General features: G+C 54.5%; 3 protein-coding genes across 3 annotated transcripts in view; 1 reads left to right on the top strand and 2 right to left on the bottom strand.

The window, feature by feature from the left end:
- Positions 1-407: 407 nt before the first annotated feature.
- EAH_00042700 (eukaryotic translation initiation factor 6, putative) lies at positions 408-3,836 on the bottom strand (the record flags this gene model as incomplete). Its single annotated transcript, XM_013395052.1, has 6 exons — positions 408-571; positions 979-1,084; positions 1,599-1,676; positions 2,364-2,572; positions 3,017-3,199; positions 3,827-3,836. 6 exons carry the CDS (start codon positions 3,834-3,836, stop codon positions 408-410), a joined length of 750 nt encoding a protein of 249 aa, XP_013250506.1.
- A 1,587-nt stretch (positions 3,837-5,423) lies between these two features.
- EAH_00042690 (hypothetical protein, conserved) lies at positions 5,424-8,573 on the bottom strand (the record flags this gene model as incomplete). The annotated part of the gene is made up of 1 exon (XM_013395051.1): positions 5,424-8,573. The coding sequence occupies one exon, from the start codon at positions 8,571-8,573 to the stop codon at positions 5,424-5,426; it is 3,150 nt and encodes a 1,049-aa protein (XP_013250505.1).
- A 388-nt stretch (positions 8,574-8,961) lies between these two features.
- The window catches only part of EAH_00042680 (hypothetical protein, conserved), a gene marked incomplete at both ends in the record, with an annotated part of 12,487 nt that continues 2,215 nt past the window's right edge, over positions 8,962-19,233 (top strand). Inside the window, 8 exons of the mRNA XM_013395050.1 lie at positions 8,962-8,976; positions 9,378-11,234; positions 11,389-11,772; positions 12,111-12,299; positions 12,484-16,682; positions 17,232-17,430; positions 18,246-18,370; positions 18,854-18,969. Of these exons, the coding sequence (XP_013250504.1) occupies positions 8,962-8,976; positions 9,378-11,234; positions 11,389-11,772; positions 12,111-12,299; positions 12,484-16,682; positions 17,232-17,430; positions 18,246-18,370; positions 18,854-18,969 (7,084 nt within the window). The remainder of the gene's footprint in view (positions 8,977-9,377; positions 11,235-11,388; positions 11,773-12,110; positions 12,300-12,483; positions 16,683-17,231; positions 17,431-18,245; positions 18,371-18,853; positions 18,970-19,233) is intronic.

Raw genomic sequence — 19,233 nt, 5'->3', positions numbered from 1 at the left:
GTACTAAACCCGTACTGGGGGGGCCCCTAAACCTTGTTTGTTGGGGGGCCCCTAGGGCCCCCCCGAAGGGGCCAGGGCCCCGAGGGGCCCTCTTAAGAACGAGAAAGCCTTAAGGGGCCCCTCGCTGTCAAAAGGAGACAGCCCAAAGTCCCCATATATACAATGCAGCCCCCAAAACACCTGAAACAGCAGCTGCTGCAGCATCTGCTGCTGCTGCATTTGCTGCTGCATTTGCTACAGCATCTGCTGCTGCTTCATTTGCTGCTGCATCTGCTATAGCATCTGATGCTGCTTCATTTGCTGCTGCATCTGCTATAGCATCTGCTGCTGGATCTGCTGCTGCATTTACAACAGCATCTTGTGCTGCTGCTGCTGCATTTGCTGCAGCATGTGCAGGTGTGTTTAAGTTAGCTGAGGAAGTCTACCAGGGAGGTCCTGAGTTTGAGGTCATCGCTGAGAGACAGCTGCTGCTGCTCTGCGTTTGTCAATTTAAATATTCTCTCAACTACCGCCAGCTCTGTTGCAGTTGTCTCCATACCGCAAAACCCTACCCAGTCGTTCACCATCAAACCTATACAGCAGCAGCAGCACCAACAGCAGCAGCAGCAGCAGTTGCAGCACCGGTAGTAGTAGCAGCAGCAGTAGAGGTAGTAGTAGCAGCAGCAGTAGTAGTAGCAGCAGCAGTAATAGTAGCAGTAGTAGTAGCAGCAGTAGTAGTAGCAGCAGCAGCAGTAGGAGTAGCAGTAGTAGTAGCAGCAGTAATAGCAGCAGCAACACTAGTTGCAGCAACAGTAGTAGTAGCAGTACTAATAGCAGCAGAAATAGCAGCAATAGTAGCAGCAGCAGTTTAGTCTCTAGAAGTTAGTGTTTATAGGTTTATGTTTAGGTGCTGGTGTTTAGTTCATGGGCTTTATGCTTATGGGTTTCAAATTAGGGTTTAGGGTTTAGGGTTTAGGGTTTAGGGTTTAGAGGGCCCACCAGCGCCCACAAGGTCTGAGCCCCTGTTAACTGTCCCTGCAGTGAAGGGGACCTGCAGCAACTGAGACAAGTCCTCCATCTCTTCTTTGGTTGTTCCTGAGTGCACCTGAAGGAGACAGCAAAGACAAAAGGAGACACTTAGCAGCAATAAAGAGACAAAAGAATAAAGCTAATGAAGACAAAAGGAGACACTTTGCAGCAATAAAGCCAAAAGCATGGAGTTAAAAGGAGACAGCAGAGACAAAAGGAGACACTTAGCTGCAATAAAAGCAAAAGAATAAAGCTAAAGAAGACAAAAGGAGACACTTGGCAGCAATAAAGAGACAAAAGAATAAAGCTAATGAAGACAAAAGGAGACCCTCAGCAACAAAGAAAGACAAAAGGAGACACCTGGCGGCAGCTAAACAGGGGCAACGGGAGACACCAAGCAGCAACAGAGAAAGAGCGAGAGAGAGACATATTATTGCAGCAGGAAGGAGACAGACAGACCCCTCAGCAGCAGACGAACTACCAGAGATTAAAAAGAGACAGCAGCAGCGGGAGTTCCACCTGTCTCCCCTCAATAAGGACCCTATAGTGTCTCCTCTAGGGTTTAGGGTTTAGGGTTTAGGTCTGCTTACAAGTCCCCCCTGATTTGTTAACACGCAGTAACTCCCTACAAGCAGCTGGCCGCCTATGATTGAGCGGAACACCTCCACCTGCGCAACAGCAGCAGCAGCAGCAGCAGCAGCAGCAGAAGGCATGAGGGCACGTATAGACAAGAAAAGAAAAGAAGAGAAGGAGACAACATAAAGGGGTATAGACGTGAAGTAAAAAAAGGAGACAGACAGCAGGAAAAGGAGACAGACACCTAAAAGGGAGACAGACACCATAAAAAGAGAGACAAAATAAAAGAAAAAGAAATAATAAGAAGTGCCGGAAGGACATCAGCTGCTGAAAGGAGACAGTCAGACAGCTAAAGGAGATGCTGAGACAGCATCAGCAACAGCAACAACAGGAAGTATATAAGAAAGAGACACAAACAAAAACAGAAAGGAGACAACAAGAAGAGGGAGGCAGATAAAAGATAAAAAGCTGAGCAAAAAACAGACATACAAAGAAAGTCATAACAAGAGGAGACAGCAAGAAGAAGGTGACACCAAGGAGGAGACAAAAACGAGGAGGAGACAGCAGCACGAGAGACAGCAAGCTGAAGGAGACAGCAGCATAATAAAACAAGAGAAGGCGACAGCAAGAACAAAAAGAAAAGAACGAGGGCATAAATAAAGCAGCAAGCGAGGAGACACCTGGAGAAGGAGACGCCAAACAAAGGCGAGCAGCACCAACAGCAGCTACAACAGCAGCAGCAACAGCAGCAGCAGCAGCAGCAGTGAAAGGGGCATCACCTGCAGCACATCTTGAATAAGTTCTGCTGTCTCTCTGTCTATATCCGGATGCAGCAAAGCCGTATAGTCGTTCGTAGCAACACAATTTCCTAGAGCAGATAGACGCTCTTCTACTCTTCTTATTTTCACGCTGTCCGGCAGACTGTTGCGCAGATGCTGCAGCTCCAAATCAGTAGTCGTAGACGGCACCAACAAACCGTGCTTGTTCCCTGCAGCAGCAGCAGCAGCAGCAGCAGCAACAGCAGCAGCAGCAGCAGCAGCAACAGCAGCAGCAGCAGCAGCAGCAGCAATGGGAAAGGCGGTTTCTGCATATGTAGTGGGGAGTAAAACTAACACCTAATGCGATAACAGTATACGAGAACAAATAGCAAGTGCAGCAGCAACAGCAGCAGCAGCAGCCAACAAAGCTAGCAGCAGCATCTGCAGCAGCAGCAAACCACCGGCACCACCACCAAATCTACCAGCAGCAGTAACAGCAGCAGCAAGAGCAGCAGCAGCAGCAAGATAATCAGCAGCAGCAGCAGCAAGATAATCAGCAGCAGCAGCAGCAAGAGCAGGAGCATCAGCAGCAAGATAATCAGCAGCATCAGGAGCAGCAGCAAGAGCAGCAACATCAGCAGCAAGATAATCAGCAAGAGGAGTGCGTAGCCTACCAACAGAGACACTGCCTACGACAGCAGTGCCGGCAATAGATGCATGCACGACGGGTATATGAGGCCCGAGCTCTGCTTCAAGAAGAGAATAAAAGTTCTCGCTGCCTCCGCATGACACTAAACAATAAGAATTTGTTAACCTGCCGAAGACCCCTACCTCGCAAGACGCTTCACAGTGTGCACCTGCATAAACAAAGACACAAAATATATTATCTTATTATCTTATTATTTTATTTATTTATTTATTTATTTATTTATTTTATTTATTTATTTTTATTTTGATTTAAGTGCTTTTGAGCATTTTACTTTTTTTAGTTTTGTTTGGCTTTGTCTGCGATTATACATAATATTTAATAAAATAATAATTATTATAATTAATAATAATAAATAATAATAAATAATTAATAATAATAAGTAATAATATAATATTAATATTAATAATAATAATAATATAATAATGATAATAATAATAAAGTAATTAAAGACACATACAAAAAATCAATCGAATGTAGTTAGGCCAGAGCTGCATAAAGTGCGGCTATCTGCTGCTGCAGCAGCAGCAGCAGCAGCAACAGCAGCAACAGTAGCAGCAACAGCAGCAGCAAGGGAGTGTCTCTAAAGAGGAGACAGTCCTCCCTAAATAGGGAGACAGTCTCTAATTCAAAACAAATAAACAGAGACGGCAACGCATGCAGACAAAAGGAGACAGGAGGAGACACCACAGACACTGCAGCATATTCAACTTAGGCTGTAAAGGCATAGTAACCCTAAACCCTAAACCCTAAACCCTAAGGAGACCCTGCAACCTACGGATCGCCATGGCAGCACTGCATGCGGAGGAGACAGTTGAGCAGAAGCAAAAGCAACAAGTGCAGCACGCGGTGTACGCGCAGGTGCTGCAGGTAGCCACGAAGATGAGGAATTACTGCAGCAGCAGCAGCAGCAGCAGCAGCAGCAAGAGGAGCCGGGCTGGAGGAGACTCCCTGCTGACGCATGCTACGTGCAGCAGGCTAAGCAGCTACGACCTTCCCCAGCAGAGAGACAAGCAGCAAAAGGAGACACTTCTGATGCTGCAGCAAGAGGCAGGAGCAGCAGCAGCAGCAACTGCAGCAGCAGCGAGCGTAGCTGCAGCAGCTGAAGCAGCCGCAGCGGCAGGAGCAAGGGACGGGCTTCTAGCTTGTTGCTGCAGCTGCTTCGTTGCAGTGTCTGTCTCTAAATATATAATTAAACAACAGCAAAATATAAAAGAAGATAAAGAAAAACAAATACAATAGCTGCGGCCTCCACACTGCAGCACAGTTGCTGCGGGGCTGTGGGGAAGCTGCTGCTGCTCTCTGTATATACACCGCAAGAAGCAATAAGAGAGACAGCCAAAAGTAATAAAAGAGACGAAGCAAAGAAGAAAGTAAGAAAAGAGAGACACTACACATCCCAGCAGCAGCAGCAGCGGCAGAAGGCTGCTGTAGCAGCAGCGGCTGCTGCTGCTCGCCCCAGCAGCACGGACGCAGCAAGCCCCAAGGAGACAAAAGGAGACAGGAGGAGACAGCGAAAGGAGACACTTGCAATAAAAACGCATGCAGGCTGAAGCATAAGGCTTTTCAGCTTTATATCTCTATTTTGCGTCTCCGAAGACTCTTAGAGAGAGACAGAGAGAGAGAGACAGAGAGAGACAGAGAGAGAGACAGAGACAGAGACAGAGAGACAGAGAGAGAGACGGAGAGAGAGACAGAGACAGAGACAGAGAGAGAGAGAGAGAGAGACAGACGGAGAGAGAGAGAGAGAGACAGAGGTAGAGAGAGAGAGAGAGAGAGAGAGAGAGAGAGAGAGAGAGAGAGAGAGAGAGACAGACAGACTGTAGAGAGAGAGAGAGAGAGAGAGAGAGAGAGAGAGAGAGAGAGAGAGAGAGAGAGAGAGAGAGAGAGTAAGAGAGAGACAGAGAGAGAGACAGAGAGACAGAGAGACAGAGAGACAGAGAGAGAGAGAGAGAGAGAGACAGACAGACAGACAGACAGAGAGAGACAGAGAGAGAGATAGAGACAGAGAGAGAGAGAGAGAAGCAATAAGGAGACAGGAGGAGACAGACACAAATACAGATACAGAGGGAAAGGAGACATTTGGTGTACCCAAACAATCTCTGTGTCTGCATGCATGCGTTTGTTGCTGCTGCTCCGTTTATTCTTCTAGCCTGTCTGTCTCTCTCTTTGTCTCTCTGTCTCTCTCTGTCTCTCTCTCTGTCTCTCTCTGTCTCTGTCTCCATCTCTGTCTCTCTGTCTCTCTCTGTCTCCGTCTCTGTCTCTTCTGTTTGAAGTCCCTATCTCTTTAACTGGGGAGACAGCGCAGCACGAGGCCTCAGACCCTTAGGGTTTAGGGTTTAGGGTTTAGGGTTTAAGGCTGGAGAGGGTTTTGTCTACAGCTCGAGGATAACTCGCAGCTGGTCCGGTGTATGCTGAGGTGTATATGTGGGGCCAGCAGCAGCAGCAGCTTCCCAGAGAGCTGTGTAGCGCTGCAGCAGCAAACTTGCTGCTTTCTCTTTTGCTTTTGCTGCTGCTGCTGCATCCGATAGTGCTGCTAAAAGGGGACACTCAAGAGCGTTGGGGCTGCCTACAACAGCAGCAACGCATGCATTGCACCTTTCTAGCATTTCTGCTGCTGCTGCTGTTGTTGTTGCTTCTGCTGCTGCTGCTGCTTCCTGTCCCTGCGGAGCAGCGCCCCCTTGTGCGCTATCCTCCACAGCACCAGCACCAGCAGCAGCAGCAGCAGCAGGATCGATGCTGCTGCTACTCAGTTTGCATACACTGCAAAGTCTTGTTGCTTCTAATGCCCCTAACTCCTGGCTTTTGTCTTCTATTAATCGGGTGAGGAGCTGTCGCTGCTGCTGCTGCACCGGGAGAGCCACAACTTCGTGCAGCAGCAGCACTTCCTGGTGCTGTGCGTCCCCCTGTTGTTGTTGCTGCTGCTGCTGGCTGCTGCTGCTGATAAAGGAGACACTTTGTATCTGCAGCGAGGCCCTCAAGCAGCAAAATGCATTCATTACAAACACACACCCTTCGGGGCGAGACATGAAGTCGGCTGCTTGGAGACAGTAATTAATGCAGCGGGGTACATCACGCCCTATAAGAGACTCAAGCTGACTAACAGCGGTTTGCTGCTGCTGCTGCTGCTGCTGCTGCTGCTCTTGCTGCGGCTGTTGCTGCTCTAGGGGGGCAGGCAGACACGCCGCATACGCCATCAGCAGATCCTGCAGCCGCGAGGCAAAAGAAGTCAGAAAGGAAGGAAGATTCCTTCTGCTGCTGCTGCTGCTGCTGCTGCTGCGGCTCCAGCGCCCCTCAGCAGCAGGAGCCCATTCTCCTGCTGCTGCTGCTGCTGCTGCTGCTGACGGAGGCGGCAGCAGCAGCGCTGAAGCCTCCCACTGCTGCTCGAACCTGTCTAGGGCTTGGCCTGATAACTCTAGAAGGAAACGCACAAGTAAAGGCCTCCGCTGCTGCTTCTGCTGCTCCTGTTGCTGCTGCTGCTGCTGCTGCTGCTGCAGACGAAGCTGAGGGGACTCCTTGACAGCAGCAGCAACAGCTCGTTCCGCTGCGGCTGCTGCCTGCTCCAGCAGGAAACCTACTTTGAATGCGGTGATGCCGCAAGTGCTGCTGCTGCTGTTGCTGCTGCTGCTGCTGTTGAGAGCTGCTGCAACCTGAGCAGCAAGGGGCCCCTCCAGGGCCTCAAGGGCAGCGTCAACCAGTGCCATCGGCTGCAGTAGCTGTTGCATAGCAGCAGCAGCAGCAGCAGCAGCACTTCCTCCTGCCTCATCAGGGAGGATTGCTGTATCAGACAGAGGCAGCCAGCTCCTCTCCTGCTGCTGTTGCTGCAGCAGCAGCTGCTGCTGCTGCTGCTGTTGCTGCACAAGAAAGGGAGGCCCTTCTGCAGCTTCTGCTTTCCTCACCTCAGCTGTCTCTGCCGCATCAGCAGCTGACCCGTGTATCGTTTCGCTTGGCTGCCGCTGCTGCTGCTGCTGCTGCTGCTGCTGCTGCTGCTCCATCCCCAGAGCTGCTGCGCCTCCACGGGCGAAGAGGAGCTGCAGCAAGGAGACGAAGACAGCAGCTTCTGCTGCAGCAGCGCGAGGCAGCCACCTCAGCACAGAAGTGAGGGGCCCCGCTATCTCTTTAGCAGCAACAGGGTCGTAGGGGCCCCCCCAATAGGGGCCTTCAAATTGCTGCTGCTGCAGCTGCTGCAGCAGCAGCTGCCGCCGCAGCCGCAGCAGCTGCTGCATACACTGCAGCAAATATGCAGGGTGTCTATACAAATCAGCAAATGCCTCCCACAGCAAAATGCCGCACTCATGCTCCCTCGTCGAACCCACCTGGCTGCCTGCTGCTGCTGCTGCTGCTGCTGCTGTTGTTGCTGTGGTTGGTGCTGCCGGATTTGTCGGCGCTGCTGCTGCTGCTGCTGCTGCTCCATCCATAAGCGGCTGCTGCTGCTGCTGCTGCTGCTGCTGCGCAAGGTCTAGAAGCGCTTGGAAGGCGGAGGTGATGGCAGCACTTCCTGCTGTTGCTGCTGCTGGCGCTGCTGTTGCAGCAAGCTGCTGCAGCCCCTGCAGCAGCAGCATATATAACTTCTCGTGCCCGATATCTTCGAGTTCTTTTGTCTGTTGCAGCAAACTGTCAATAAGGGGAAATGGTGCTGCTGCTGCTGCTTCTCCTGCTGCTGCCGCTTCTCCTGCTGCTGCTGTTTCTCCTGCTGCTGCTGCTGCTAGTTGCTGTAGCAGCTGTTTCTTCTGCTGCACCTCAGCTAGCGCTGAACGTGTGGCCTTGAGCTCCTTAAACAGTGCATCTTGCTGCTGCTGCTGCTGCTGCTGCTGCTCTGCTGCTCCATCTGCTGCTGCAGCTCCTGCTGAAGGCTCCTGCTGCAGCACGGGGCTAGTGAGCTGTTTAAATATCTGCTGCGGGAGACACAAACGATTTAAAAGAGAAAGACAGAGGGTTTCTTTGTCTGTAAGTTGCTGCTGCTGCCTCCGCAACTCCAGCAGCTGCTGCAGCAGCGGCAGCAGCTGCTGTCTGTTCGCAGTGAGGCGCCCTAAAGCAGCACCCAAGGCAGCTCGCAGCTGTTCTGCTGCTTGCTGCAGCTGCAGCAGCAAAGGAGACACTCTCTTGAAGGCCTGTAGCTGCTGTCTGTACACCCCAAGTCGCTGACGCCGCACAAAGAGAGACAGATGCGCAGGCGTTGCGAGTCCTGCTGCTGCTGCTGCAGCTGCAGCTGCAGAAGGCTGCTGCTGTTGCTGCTGCCACCCATGCGCATCGAGACACTTGAGGCTCTCAGCAAGGAGACCTATATCGGTCTGCTGCTGCTGCTGCAGCACCTCCCGCATCATTTGCTGCAGGGGCCCCTCATCAGAACTATCTACAGGCGCAGCTGCGGGGGCCTGAGGAACCTTCCCATTCAGCTGCTGCTGCTGCTGCAGTAGCTGCTGCTGCTGTTGTTGCTGCCTCTGTTGCTGCTGCTCTGCCGCCCCCTCTAGGGAAGGAGGCGGCAGCAGCTGCTGCTGCTGTTGCTGCTGCTGCTGCTGCTGCATTTCCATGGCCTCATAGAGGAAGCAGCAGTGAGGTAGCGAGGACTAGAAGAGAATGGGGGCTACCGTTTAAGGCATGCGTTTTGCTGCTGCTGCTGCTGCTGCGTCCCCGTTGCTGCTGCTGCTGCTGTTGCTGCAGCTGGTGCTGCTGCTGCTACTGTGTTGCTGTTGCTGCTGCTGCTGTCGCCGTCACGGGGCCGCGAGACTACAGAAAGGCGGCAGCGGAGCGAGCTGCGTGTACACCTGAACTATCTGCTGCTGATGCTGCTGCTGTTACTGCTGCTGCTACTACAACAGCATTTGTGTTCACAGCACGAGCAGCTGCAACAGCAGCAGCAGCAGCAGCTGCAGCAGCAGCAGCAGCTGCTGCTGGGGCCGTCTAGAAGGGAGGATGTGTGAGGAGCCTGTGCAACACTTAAAGAAAATAATTTGTCAGTTTGTACTCCAGAAGGCCCCTCAAATAGTTTGTGTGTGGTTAGGGTTTAGGGTTTAGGGTTTAGGGTTTAGGGGTAGGGGGGCCTCCTCAGGGGCCCCCGGGACAACCTGGGGCAGCTTGGGGCTGCTGCGACCTGCAGCGGGGCCCCTAGCTTGTTGCTGCTTTGTTGCTGCTGCATTATATTGTTTGTGTTTATTATCATCTATTTTAAATACTCGAGAGAGACAGGGGGCCCTACTATTTACTTCATCTCCCTGGGGCCCCAACTGTCTCCTTTTTTGGGGGCCCCTCTCTATGTTAGGGCCCTTTTTCCCTCCTAGGGTTTAGGGTTTAGGGTTTAGGGTTTAGGGTTTAGGGTGTTATACCCTTAGGGGCCCCTTGCTGCAGCGCTGCCTCCCTTGCTTGGGGCCCCCAACCCCAGGGGCCTCCAAGGGGGGCCCCCCAGCACAATGAAGCAGCAGGGTTTAATAGACGTAGCAGCAGAGGGCTCTCACGTTCATCAAGTCTTATTTGCTTCTTTGCTTCCTGGGGGGGGCCCCTGCTTAGTGCTGCTGCTGCCTCGGCTTATAAAAGTCTACTGTTTACCAGCCCCACAGGGGGCCCCCCAAGGGGCCCCTCAACGAACCCCACAGGGGGCCCCCCAAGGGGCCCCCCATGGGGGGGCCCCTGGGGGCCCCCATGGGGGCCCCCTAGAGAGTAGCAGTACTGTTGATGAGCCTCTACGCGTTCTATGCGAGGCTCAGCTAAACTATCCTGCAGTGTCTGCTGCTGTTCTTCCCTGCAGCAAAGAAGCACAGCTAGGGGCCCCCCATGGGCCCCTATACTCTGAAGAAACGCGTGTAAGAGGAGAGAGTGAGGGGGCCCCAGGGGCCCCTGATTTGCTGCTGCTGCTGCTAGGAGAATACCGTGCTGTTGTTATGGGGTATGACCCCTCATTGGGGGCCCTGCGAAGCCTCAGCCTTCACTCTTTTTCTGAGCTAGGGCCCAGGGCTTCTGCTGTTAATACGTTTATGCAGGGGCCCCCTTACATTCGATTGCTTGATGAGGGGCCCCCCTCCCCAGCAGACGCAGGGCTAGGGGGGGCCCCCGACGGGGCCCCAGCTATCCCTGCTGGACAGCAGCCGGTAGCTTCTATTAAATGTCTCTGTAAGACTGTTGTCTTCGATTTGCAGTCTTATGCACAGGGGGGGCCCCTAGGGGGCCCTCTAGGGGGCCCCCTGGGGGCCTCTGGGGGCCCCCCTTTAAGAAGCTTCCTCGCTCTTCTCAGCGTAGATGTGCTGCATATTGTTTGCCTACACCTTGTTGTGAGTGAAGCAGAACTACGCTCCTCAGCTGGTGCAGCTACAGCAGCTTCAGCAGCAGCAGCAGCTGCTGCTGCTGCTGCTGCTGCTGCAGAAGGTGAGGAAACTGCTGCCGGTCTGGCGGGGTGCCCTGCAGCAGCTCCAGGGCCGTTAGGCGCGGCTGAGACTCCCCTACAGGCGACCTTTGCTGCAGCAGCAGCAGCAGCAGCAACAGCAGCAGCAAGCAGCAGCGTGGGGCCCCGTAGTGCTCATCGAGCAATGCCCTGGAGCCCTGAGGGGCCCCCTACTTCCTGCGCGGGGGGCCCCCTAGGGCTTGATAAGGGGCCCCCCGCTGCTGCAGGGTCGGGGCAGCTGAGCAGCGTACCGCCTGTTGCATTTCTTGCTGCAGCAGTGCAGCGGCAGCAGCAGCAGCAACAGCAACAGCAGCAGCAAGCAGCAGAGGAGCTGCAGCAGATCGGGGTGGTGGCTGGGGCCCCCTTGTCGGCTGCAGACGGTATGATAGAGACAGAGGGGGGGCCCCCTTCTGTGTGGGGGCAGCATAATGTGCTGCATTCAGGTGTGTCTGTCTCCTCTTGCTTCTTTATGTCTCTTGTAGAAGACGTACCGTTGCCGGGGCGAACAGCAGCAGCAGTTGCTGCTGCTGCTGCTGCTGCACCTGGCGGTGCGTTTGCTGCAGGGGAGTCTGCTGCAGCACAGGCTGCAGCAGCTGCTGCTGCATGCGCAGCAGGTGCAGCAGGACTGCCTTATGTGCTGCTCGACATGACGCCTGTCTCCTCAATGCTGTATCCGTCTGCTGCTTTGCTGCTGGCGGAGGGGCCCCGCGAGTTAGGTTTAGTCTCCGTTGAGGGGGCCCCTGGGATTGGAGCTGTCTGCACGCTGCTGCTGGCTGTACACCCGGAAGAAAGAGACATTCAGATCGTTGCAAAGGTAATCACACTCTAGGGTTTAGGGTTTAGGGTTTAGGGTTTAGGGTTTGAATGCCGGCGTTGTGGGCTGCATATCATGAGGAGCAGGAGCTGCTGCGTTGTTGTAGCTGCTGATGTTGTTGTTGTTGCTGCTGCTGCTGCTGCTGCTGCTGCAGATACCTCATTTGCTCGTGGATACATTCAGTTTGCTGCCAGTCCCCTGCGTACCCTATGGTTTAATTTGTCTGTCTCCTGCGACTGTCTCCGTTTTTAATCTGTCTGGAGGGCGCTGCGGAGGGGGCATACAGCGCATAGCAGACGCGCAGCAGCAGCAAGACAGCAGCAGCAGCAGGAGCAGCAGGAGCAGCAGTACGGTGGCAGGGATAATGCATATTCTTCACCCAGCAGGTTTAGTAAGAAGAGACCTGCAGCAGCTGCCTGCTGTTGTCTATGACCAAAGCCGCCTCAGGCTGCAGCTTGAATCTGGTGCTGCTGCATTCATCAGCAGCAACTGTCTCTTCGTCTCTTCTTCTGACGGCAGGCCCGCTCTTGCACACCTGGTAGGCTTGCTGCTGCTGCTGCTGCTGTTGCTGCTAATGTTGCTGCTAATGTTGCTGCTAATGCTGGTGTTGCTGCTGCTGATGTCGCTGCTGATGGTGCTGCTGCTGCTGCTGCTGCTTGGTGTTGCTGCTGATGCCGGTCGCAGCACTATTATTTCTGTTGATGTTAGCAGCAGTTTGATTTTTGTTGCTCCTGCTGCTGCTGCAGCAGCAGCACCTAGTGGTTGATGAATTATCATTAGTAGTCGTACAAGAGGCATCAAAATGAGACAGTTTATGCTGCTGTCTCCTCTCTGCTGTCTCCTTTCTGCTGTCTCCTTTCTGCTGGCTCCTTTCAGGTTGTCTCCGCCAGTTTAGGGGTGACGGATCTCATATGGACGGCTGTAGATGTCATAGACCCTCTGAGGGGCCCCTCTGCTGCTGCTGCGCTGCTGGGGGCAGCTGCAGCAGGGGAGTATTCAAGTCAGCTGCTGCTGCCTCGTTCGGACTCTATAGCAGTCTGGCCTATCTGTGAAGAAACCAACGAGGTCAGGTTGATGCTGCTGCTGCTGCTGCTGCTGCTGCTGCTAAGTTGCTGTTGCTAACTCGCTGCGGAGAGTGCTGGTGCGAGTGGTGCTGCTGCCGGTGCTGAGGATGCGGTTGTTGCTGCTGCTGCTGCTGTTGCTGCATCCATCGATTGCTTCTTCGTTTCTTCTGCGTCTGCTGCTTCAGGCCTCGTGTGGGGAAGAAGCCAGCTGCGGGGCCTCCGGTCTCAGCAGCAGCAGCAGCAGCAGCAGCAGCAGCAGGAGGTGTTTGGTAGCGTTTGGGGGCCGAGCAAGAGAAGGGACAGGAGTTTGTGTTGTTGCTGCTGAGCCGCTGCTGCTGCTGCCTCCTCGGAAGCCATGGGGGGGCCCCCCAGGGGCCTCTAGGGATCTGCATTGGTCAGGGTCTCCTTTGCTGCAGACAAAGGAGACAGCAACAGGGACAGCATCTTTGGAGGTGTGCTGCAGCCAGGTGCCTGAGCTGCAGCGGGGCCGAGGCGCCCAGCAGCAGCAGCAGCAGCAGCAGCAGCAAGAGCTCTTCACCACCGACGGCAAGCCTCTTGTTGAAATATTTGCTGATGGCTCTGTAGACGTAGCCTATCAGAGGGCCCCCATACTTCGTTATGAAGAGCTGCAAGAAGAGGAGGGGCCCCTGACAGAGTCGTCGCCTCTGGGGTATCTGCGCTGGCTTAAGAACAAGAGCAAAGAAGCAACAGCAGCAGCTGCAGCAGCAGCAGGTGCTGCCGCTGCTGCAGCCGCTTCCTTTGGAGGAAACCCAGGCATTCAACAGTCATTTGCTGCTGCTGCTGCTGCTCTCAACAGCAGCAGCAGCAGCAGCACCAGTACCGCGGATATTGAATATCCTATGGGTGACTCTTTGGGTCTCGTAGAGGCCCCAGGGGCCCCCAGTGTGGGCCCCCTTCTGCTGCGATCCTTCCGCTTTGTTGTAGCAGACAGACTGAAGCTGCAGGGTCTCCCTCCTGCTCGCTGTGTCTCCTACTTGCCTCTACCTCCTCTCGAGCCTGCTGCTGCTGCTGCTGCTGCTGCAGCGGCAGCTACAGGGTCAGGAGGTCCCCCTACGCCTGCGCAGCAGCAGCAACAGCAGCAACAGCAGCAGCAAGAACAGCGGCAGCAGGAGCAGCAGCACGCCTTAGAGGCTTTCTGCTGCTCTTCAGGCAATAGTCGCTTCCTTATCGCAGGAGGCATCTGGCCCTATGGGGCCCTTGGGGCCCTTCAACGAGCTGTCCCTTCGCGACCTCTAGCAGCTGTCTCCGTATTAGAAGGGACTCCAAGAATCGTCTGGGTCCTGCAGCAGCAACAGCAGCAGCAGCACCAGCAGCACCAGCAGCAGCAGCAGCAAAAGGGGGATCAGCAGCTGCTTCTGGTGAGCAGCGACCCCCGTATGGGTCTGGGGGAGACACGTTTAGTGTCTCTTCGCAGCGGGGCCCTTGTAGACATCACCTCAGCAGCAGCAGCAGCAGCAGCAGCAGGAGAAGCAGGGTTCGCAGCAGCGGAAAAGAGCTCAGGGGAGACCCCAGGTGCTGCTCTGTCTCTCGACAGCCCCACGCTGTTTGCTGCTTCTCTTTTAGACGGCCTCTTGCTGCTGCAGCTGACAGCAGAAGAGCTGCGGGTAACGGGGCCTCTTGGCTGCTCTCTCTTGTGCCCCCCAATCGATATGACGGAGCCGCCGATGCAGCAGCAGCAGCAGCAGCATCAACAACTGCAGCAGCAGCAAAAGCAACTGCAGCAACAACAGGGCGAGCTGCAGCAGGAACAAGAGGCAGAGATGCTGGAGGAGGAGCAGCAGCTGCAAGAGCTTGAGCAGGCGCAGCACGACCAACTGCAGCAGCTGCAGCAGCAGCAGGAGTTTGAGAGCAGCAGCAGCAATAGCGAGACAGCAGCAGGCGCAGAGGGGACGCTGATGGAGGCCGAGCCCCACGGCGCTGTCTCCTCTCTGCCTATGGAAGTAGATGAGGAGACAGGGGGGGAGACAGTGTCTCTCTCCCCTGCAGCAGCAGCAGCAGCAGCAGCAGCAGCAGCAGAGACAGCAGCAGAGACAGCAGCAGGCATGTCTCCTTTCATGGGGGGTAGCTGGGGAGCAGCAGAAGGGGGTGCCGAAGGCAGTTTTGCTGCTGCAGTTAGGGGCAGCGCAGCAGCAGAATGGGTCTGTGCTGTCCTTGATGATTTTCGCTTGCGTCTTTGGCGTATCGACCTTGCTGCTGCTGCAGCAGCAGCAACAGGAGCAGCACCAGCAGCAGCAGCTGGTGCTGCTGCTTTTGCTGGAGCTGGCCCGGGCACACCCCCGTATCGTCCGGCGCAGCAGCAGCAGCAGCAGCAGCAACTGCTGCACGAAGTGCCTCCGCATGCCATGCCTTGCTGCATGCGGGGTCGGGTGAAAAGTGCTCAACTGTACGTACACCCGAGCAGCAGCAGCAGCAGCAGCAGCAACAGCAGCAGGTCGAGTGCTTATGAGGCTGCCTCGGAGGTGTTGTGCTGTTTAGTTACTATTGAGGGGCCTTCGCATGCACAGACGCTTCACGTGGTGTCTCTGCAGCGCATGCAGTGTCTCTTCAGCTCCATTGATCTCCGTCTTGTGTCTCCTCTGCTCCGTAACTGCGGCTCTTGCGCTCAGCTTGATCTGCAGCAGCTGGTGCTGCAGCAGCAGCAAATGCAGCACCCCGCGCCCACACTGGCGCCTTCTGCAGCAGCAGCAGCAAGCAGCAGCAGCAGCAGCAGCAGCGCGAATGATGGGAACCTCTTGCGCTCTCCTAGAGACGGGGAGGAGGCGGAGATTACCCCCCCGCAAGAACAGAGTGCAGCGAAAGCAGCAGCAGCAGCAGCAGCAGCTGCTGCTGCTGCTGCAGCTCTTGCTGAGGAGGGGTTGATTGATGCCCGAAGGTCGCTGACGTGTGTCTCCGCAGACCCGCTGCCGCTCGCGCGTGCAGCACAAGAAGCTGCTGCTGTCTCTGGTGGGGCTGCTGTCGGGGCAGCTGCTGCTGCCTCTGCTGCTGCAGCAGCAGCAGCAGACTCGACAGAGCTGCAAGAAGAAGTGCTCAATGCTGAACTGCTGCAGCTGGAGCCTGCGATTAGCGCTGGCCCCACACTGGCGGTCTTCCTTACCGGAAGGCCCCCCCTCCTGTACCGCGGGTTTGCTGCTGTTGCTGCTGCTGCTGCTTCCTCTGCTGCTGCTGGTTCTGCTGCATCAGGGGCTGCAGCAGCAGCCTTGAGGTCGCCGTCTGTTGTGCTTGAACAAGCCGGTGAAGGAGACATCACCCAGGAGGAGACACCTCCTCAGCTGCGCAGCTGCACTGTCTCCTTTCCTTCAGCCTTCAGTCTCGTTCCCCACAGCTGCACAGAGTGCATCCCTTCGCTGCAGACGCCTTCAGGAGCAGCAGCAGCAGCAGCAAGCGGGGAAGCAGTTGCTGCTGCTCCCGAGCCCTCTGTGCAGTTTGCTGTCTCCTCAGGATACACCACACAGCCGCAGCAAGTGCAGCAATGGGGGGGAGGCGTGTCCCTCATAGTGCCGCCGCTGCCTCTTCCAGAGTCTTCAAATGCAATGCAGCAGCAGCAGCAGCAGCAGCAGTTGCTGCTGCAGCAGCAGCTTCCTGTGCTGTGGGTCTGCAGCAGCCGCAACGAGCTGTACGTACACCCCAGCGAGCGAAGAGACATATTAAGTGCTGCTTCTTTTCCTTGGCCGTCAGGGCCCCCTGGATGTTTTGCTGTTTTACATGAAAGAGACAGCTCGTTGTGTCTCTGTGATATTGCGGGTCCCTTTGATCTTACGTACTGCTCGCCCCAGCCATCAGCAGCAGCAGCAGCAGCAGCAGCAGCAGAAGCAGCAGCAGCGGGGACATCGAAGACGTTCGGGCCCTTCCGGCTTGATGGGCCCCTTCCTTTCTCTTCGTTTTTGCTGGGGTCCTCTACTACTCACGTAGCTGTCTCCTCAGGTTGTGAATATACGCTGCCGCAGCAGTACGCGGTCGATGCAGCAGCAGCAGCACCAACAGCAGCAGCAGCAGCAGCAGCAGCAGCAGCTACAGGGCGCCTGGTTGCTGTCTGTGTTCACCACCCCACAGAAGAAGTCGAGCAGATAAGAGAAGTTCTCGCAGCACGCAACGCGCTGCAGAGGGCCCACCTTGCGCTGCAGGGTCGCCTAGGAGATGCAGCAGGAGCAGCAGCAGCAGCAGCAGGGGGTGAGGGGGCATACGAGGAAGGCACTCTTGCTCTTGGCGGGAGAAGTGCTGCTGGAGGAGACAGTATTCATGATAAGCTGCTTCCTAATCCTTACCTCGTTGCATGCACCGATAGACGCGTAGAAGTAGAGGGAGAGCTGGGGAGACAGTATGAAGTGCTGCTCTATCATCAAGACAACATGCACACTCCTTTAGGGTTAGCCCTCTGCACTTGCTGCTGCTGTCTCTTCGTGCTGCTTGCTGCTGCTGTCTCTTCGTGCTGCTTGCTGCTGCTGTCTCCTGACTGTCTCCTTTTGTTTGCTGAGTCCTATCGCGCGCCTTTCTCCTGTCTCTATTCTTTTATCGCTCTCTCTCCTCTCTCTGTATCTGTCTCTTGTCTCTTTTCTATCTGTCTCCTTTCTCTTTTCTGTCTGTCTCCTTTCTCGCTTCTATGTGTCTCTTTTCTCTTTTCTATCTGTCTCCTTTCTCTCTTCTATCTGTCGCTTGTCTCTCTGTACCTCTTCTCTGTGTCTCCTGCCTCCTACCCCTCTGTCTCCTCTCTCTCGTCTGGCTGTCTCCTTTCTCTTATCTGTCTGTCTCTTATCTCTTGTCTGTCTGTCTCCTATCTGAGTTATGCTCCCCACAGTTGTTTGTGTATCAGTCTCTTGCGTCTGCTGTTGCTGCAGCATTCTGCATTGTTAAGTTTGCTGCTGCTGCTGCTGATGTTATGTTTGTTTGCTGCTGCTGCTGTGGGGTGTACGTACAGCGCCTTTCTCCTGGGCCCGTGTGAAGAGGTGATGTCTCTTCAGTTTGTTTTGCTAGACGGAGTAGAGGTGCTCTCTGTTGGAGTAGCGCAGCCCCTCAGTGAAGCTGTAGAGACAGGCGGACGTCTGCTGCTGCTGCGTCTCCCCCACCTGCCTCCCCGCCCTGCAGCAGCGGCAGCAGCAGCAAATCAGGAGCAGGAGGTGAGAGCGCTGATTTTTGCTGTCTCTTTTTGTATACCCGTTGCTCTCTTTAGTGTCTCCTTTCTCTGTCCCCCTGTCTCCTCGTCTTTATGCAGAGACAGTAAAGCGTCTTGCTGCTCTTTTTGCTGCTGCGTGTTGCTGCCTTCTGGTGTCTCTTTCTCCTGTCTCTGTCTCTGTCTCCCTTTCGTCTGTCTCCTTTTCTCTCTATGGATGTGGCTGCTCACTGATTGCCTGCAATGTCTCCTCGCTGCTGTCTTGCTGCTGTCTTGCTGCTGCTTTGCTTCTATCTTGCTGCTGCTTTGCTGCTATCTCGCTGCTGTTTTGCTGCTGTTTTACTGCTGTCTTGCTGTTGCGTTGCTGCTATCTTGCTGCTACCTTGCTCCTATCTTGCTGCTGTGTTGCTGCTGCGCATGCGTTGCTGCAGCAAGGAGACGGGCTGAGTTTGTTTTCTAGTTTTGTCTTTACTAGCCCTGTCTCCTGTGTTGGGGGCTTTTCGCCGTCTGCTGCTGAGAGACACTATTTGCTGCACTCTGTAGGCAGGCGTCTCTTTATTCATGTAAGCAGCAGCAACTGCAGCAGACTATAGTGCATACACCCCACAGCATCAAAGGAGACACTAAGGAGACAGTAATTCGTTAAAAGGAGACACTAAGGAGACAGCAATTCGTTAGAAGGAGACACTAAGATAAGCCACTATAAGGAGACACTGACGCAGAAAACAGAGACAAGGGAGACAGCAAAGAGAGAAAGGAGACAGCAAAGAGAGACAAAGGAGACAGCAAAGAGAGACAAAGGAGGCAGTGTGTTGTGTGCAGGAGCTCGACGGGGACCTGCTGGCTCGAGGGGCATTTGCTGATGTGGGGCTGTCGGTGACTTCTGTCTCCTCTCTTAAACACTTCATCATAGCGGGAGACCTTTACAAGGGTGTCTCCCTCCTTGTGTAAGCCCCTTATTCTGCTGCTGCTGCTGCTGCTGCTGCTGCTGCTGCTGCTGCCGTTGCTGCTCTCGCTGCTGCTGCCGTTGCTGCTTCCGCTGCTGCTGCATCGGCAGAAGCAGCTGAGATCTCCACATGCCTCTAAGAGACAGCTACTGTCTCCTCCTAGTCTGCAGCACAAAGCAAATGCATAAACCCTAAACCCTAAAACCAAACCCTAAACCCTAAACACAGGCCCATGCCCAAGCAGCATCAGGCTGCTGATTAGGGTTAAGGGTTTAGTTAAGGGTTTATGGCATAGGGCCTAGGGTTTAGGGTTTAGTGCTCAGGGCCTGCGGTCTAGGGTTCAGGGCCTAGGGTCTAGGGTTTAGGGTTTAGGGTTTAGGATTCAGGACCTTGGGTGTAGGGTTTAGGGTTCAGGGTTCAGGGCCTAGGGTTTAGGGTTTAGGGTTTAGGGTTTAGGGTTTAGGGTTTAGGGTTTGTGCATAGGTGGCGATATGACTCTTCTTCTGACTCGAGGCGGTTGGAGATTGTGAGCCGCACAGTCCCACATTGGGTGCTGCCTGTGTCTGCATGCGAAGCAATAACAGAAGGAGACACTTTAGGTAAGAGGGGTCTCCTTTTATTTGTCTCTTCTTTCGTTCTCTTGCTGCTGCTGCTGCTGCTGCTGCTGTCTCCTCTTCTTCTCTCCGTCGTCACTCTTGCTGCTCCTGTCTCCTTTCTGCAGCAAACTTTCTCCTGCCACCCCACACAACAAAAGTGTCTCCTTTCTATAGCAGCATTCTCTTTCTCCTTATCCGGTGTATCTGCATATATATATGTATGTATACATATATATATATGTATATATATATATATATATATATATA

This window comes from Eimeria acervulina, genomic scaffold (genome assembly GCF_000499425.1).
Source record: "Eimeria acervulina Houghton genomic scaffold, Eah_scaff556, whole genome shotgun sequence".
Lineage (NCBI taxonomy): Eukaryota > Apicomplexa > Conoidasida > Eucoccidiorida > Eimeriidae > Eimeria > Eimeria acervulina.
The sequence above is the reverse complement of the archived record's forward strand: the minus strand, read 5'-3'. Positions and strand labels throughout refer to the sequence as shown.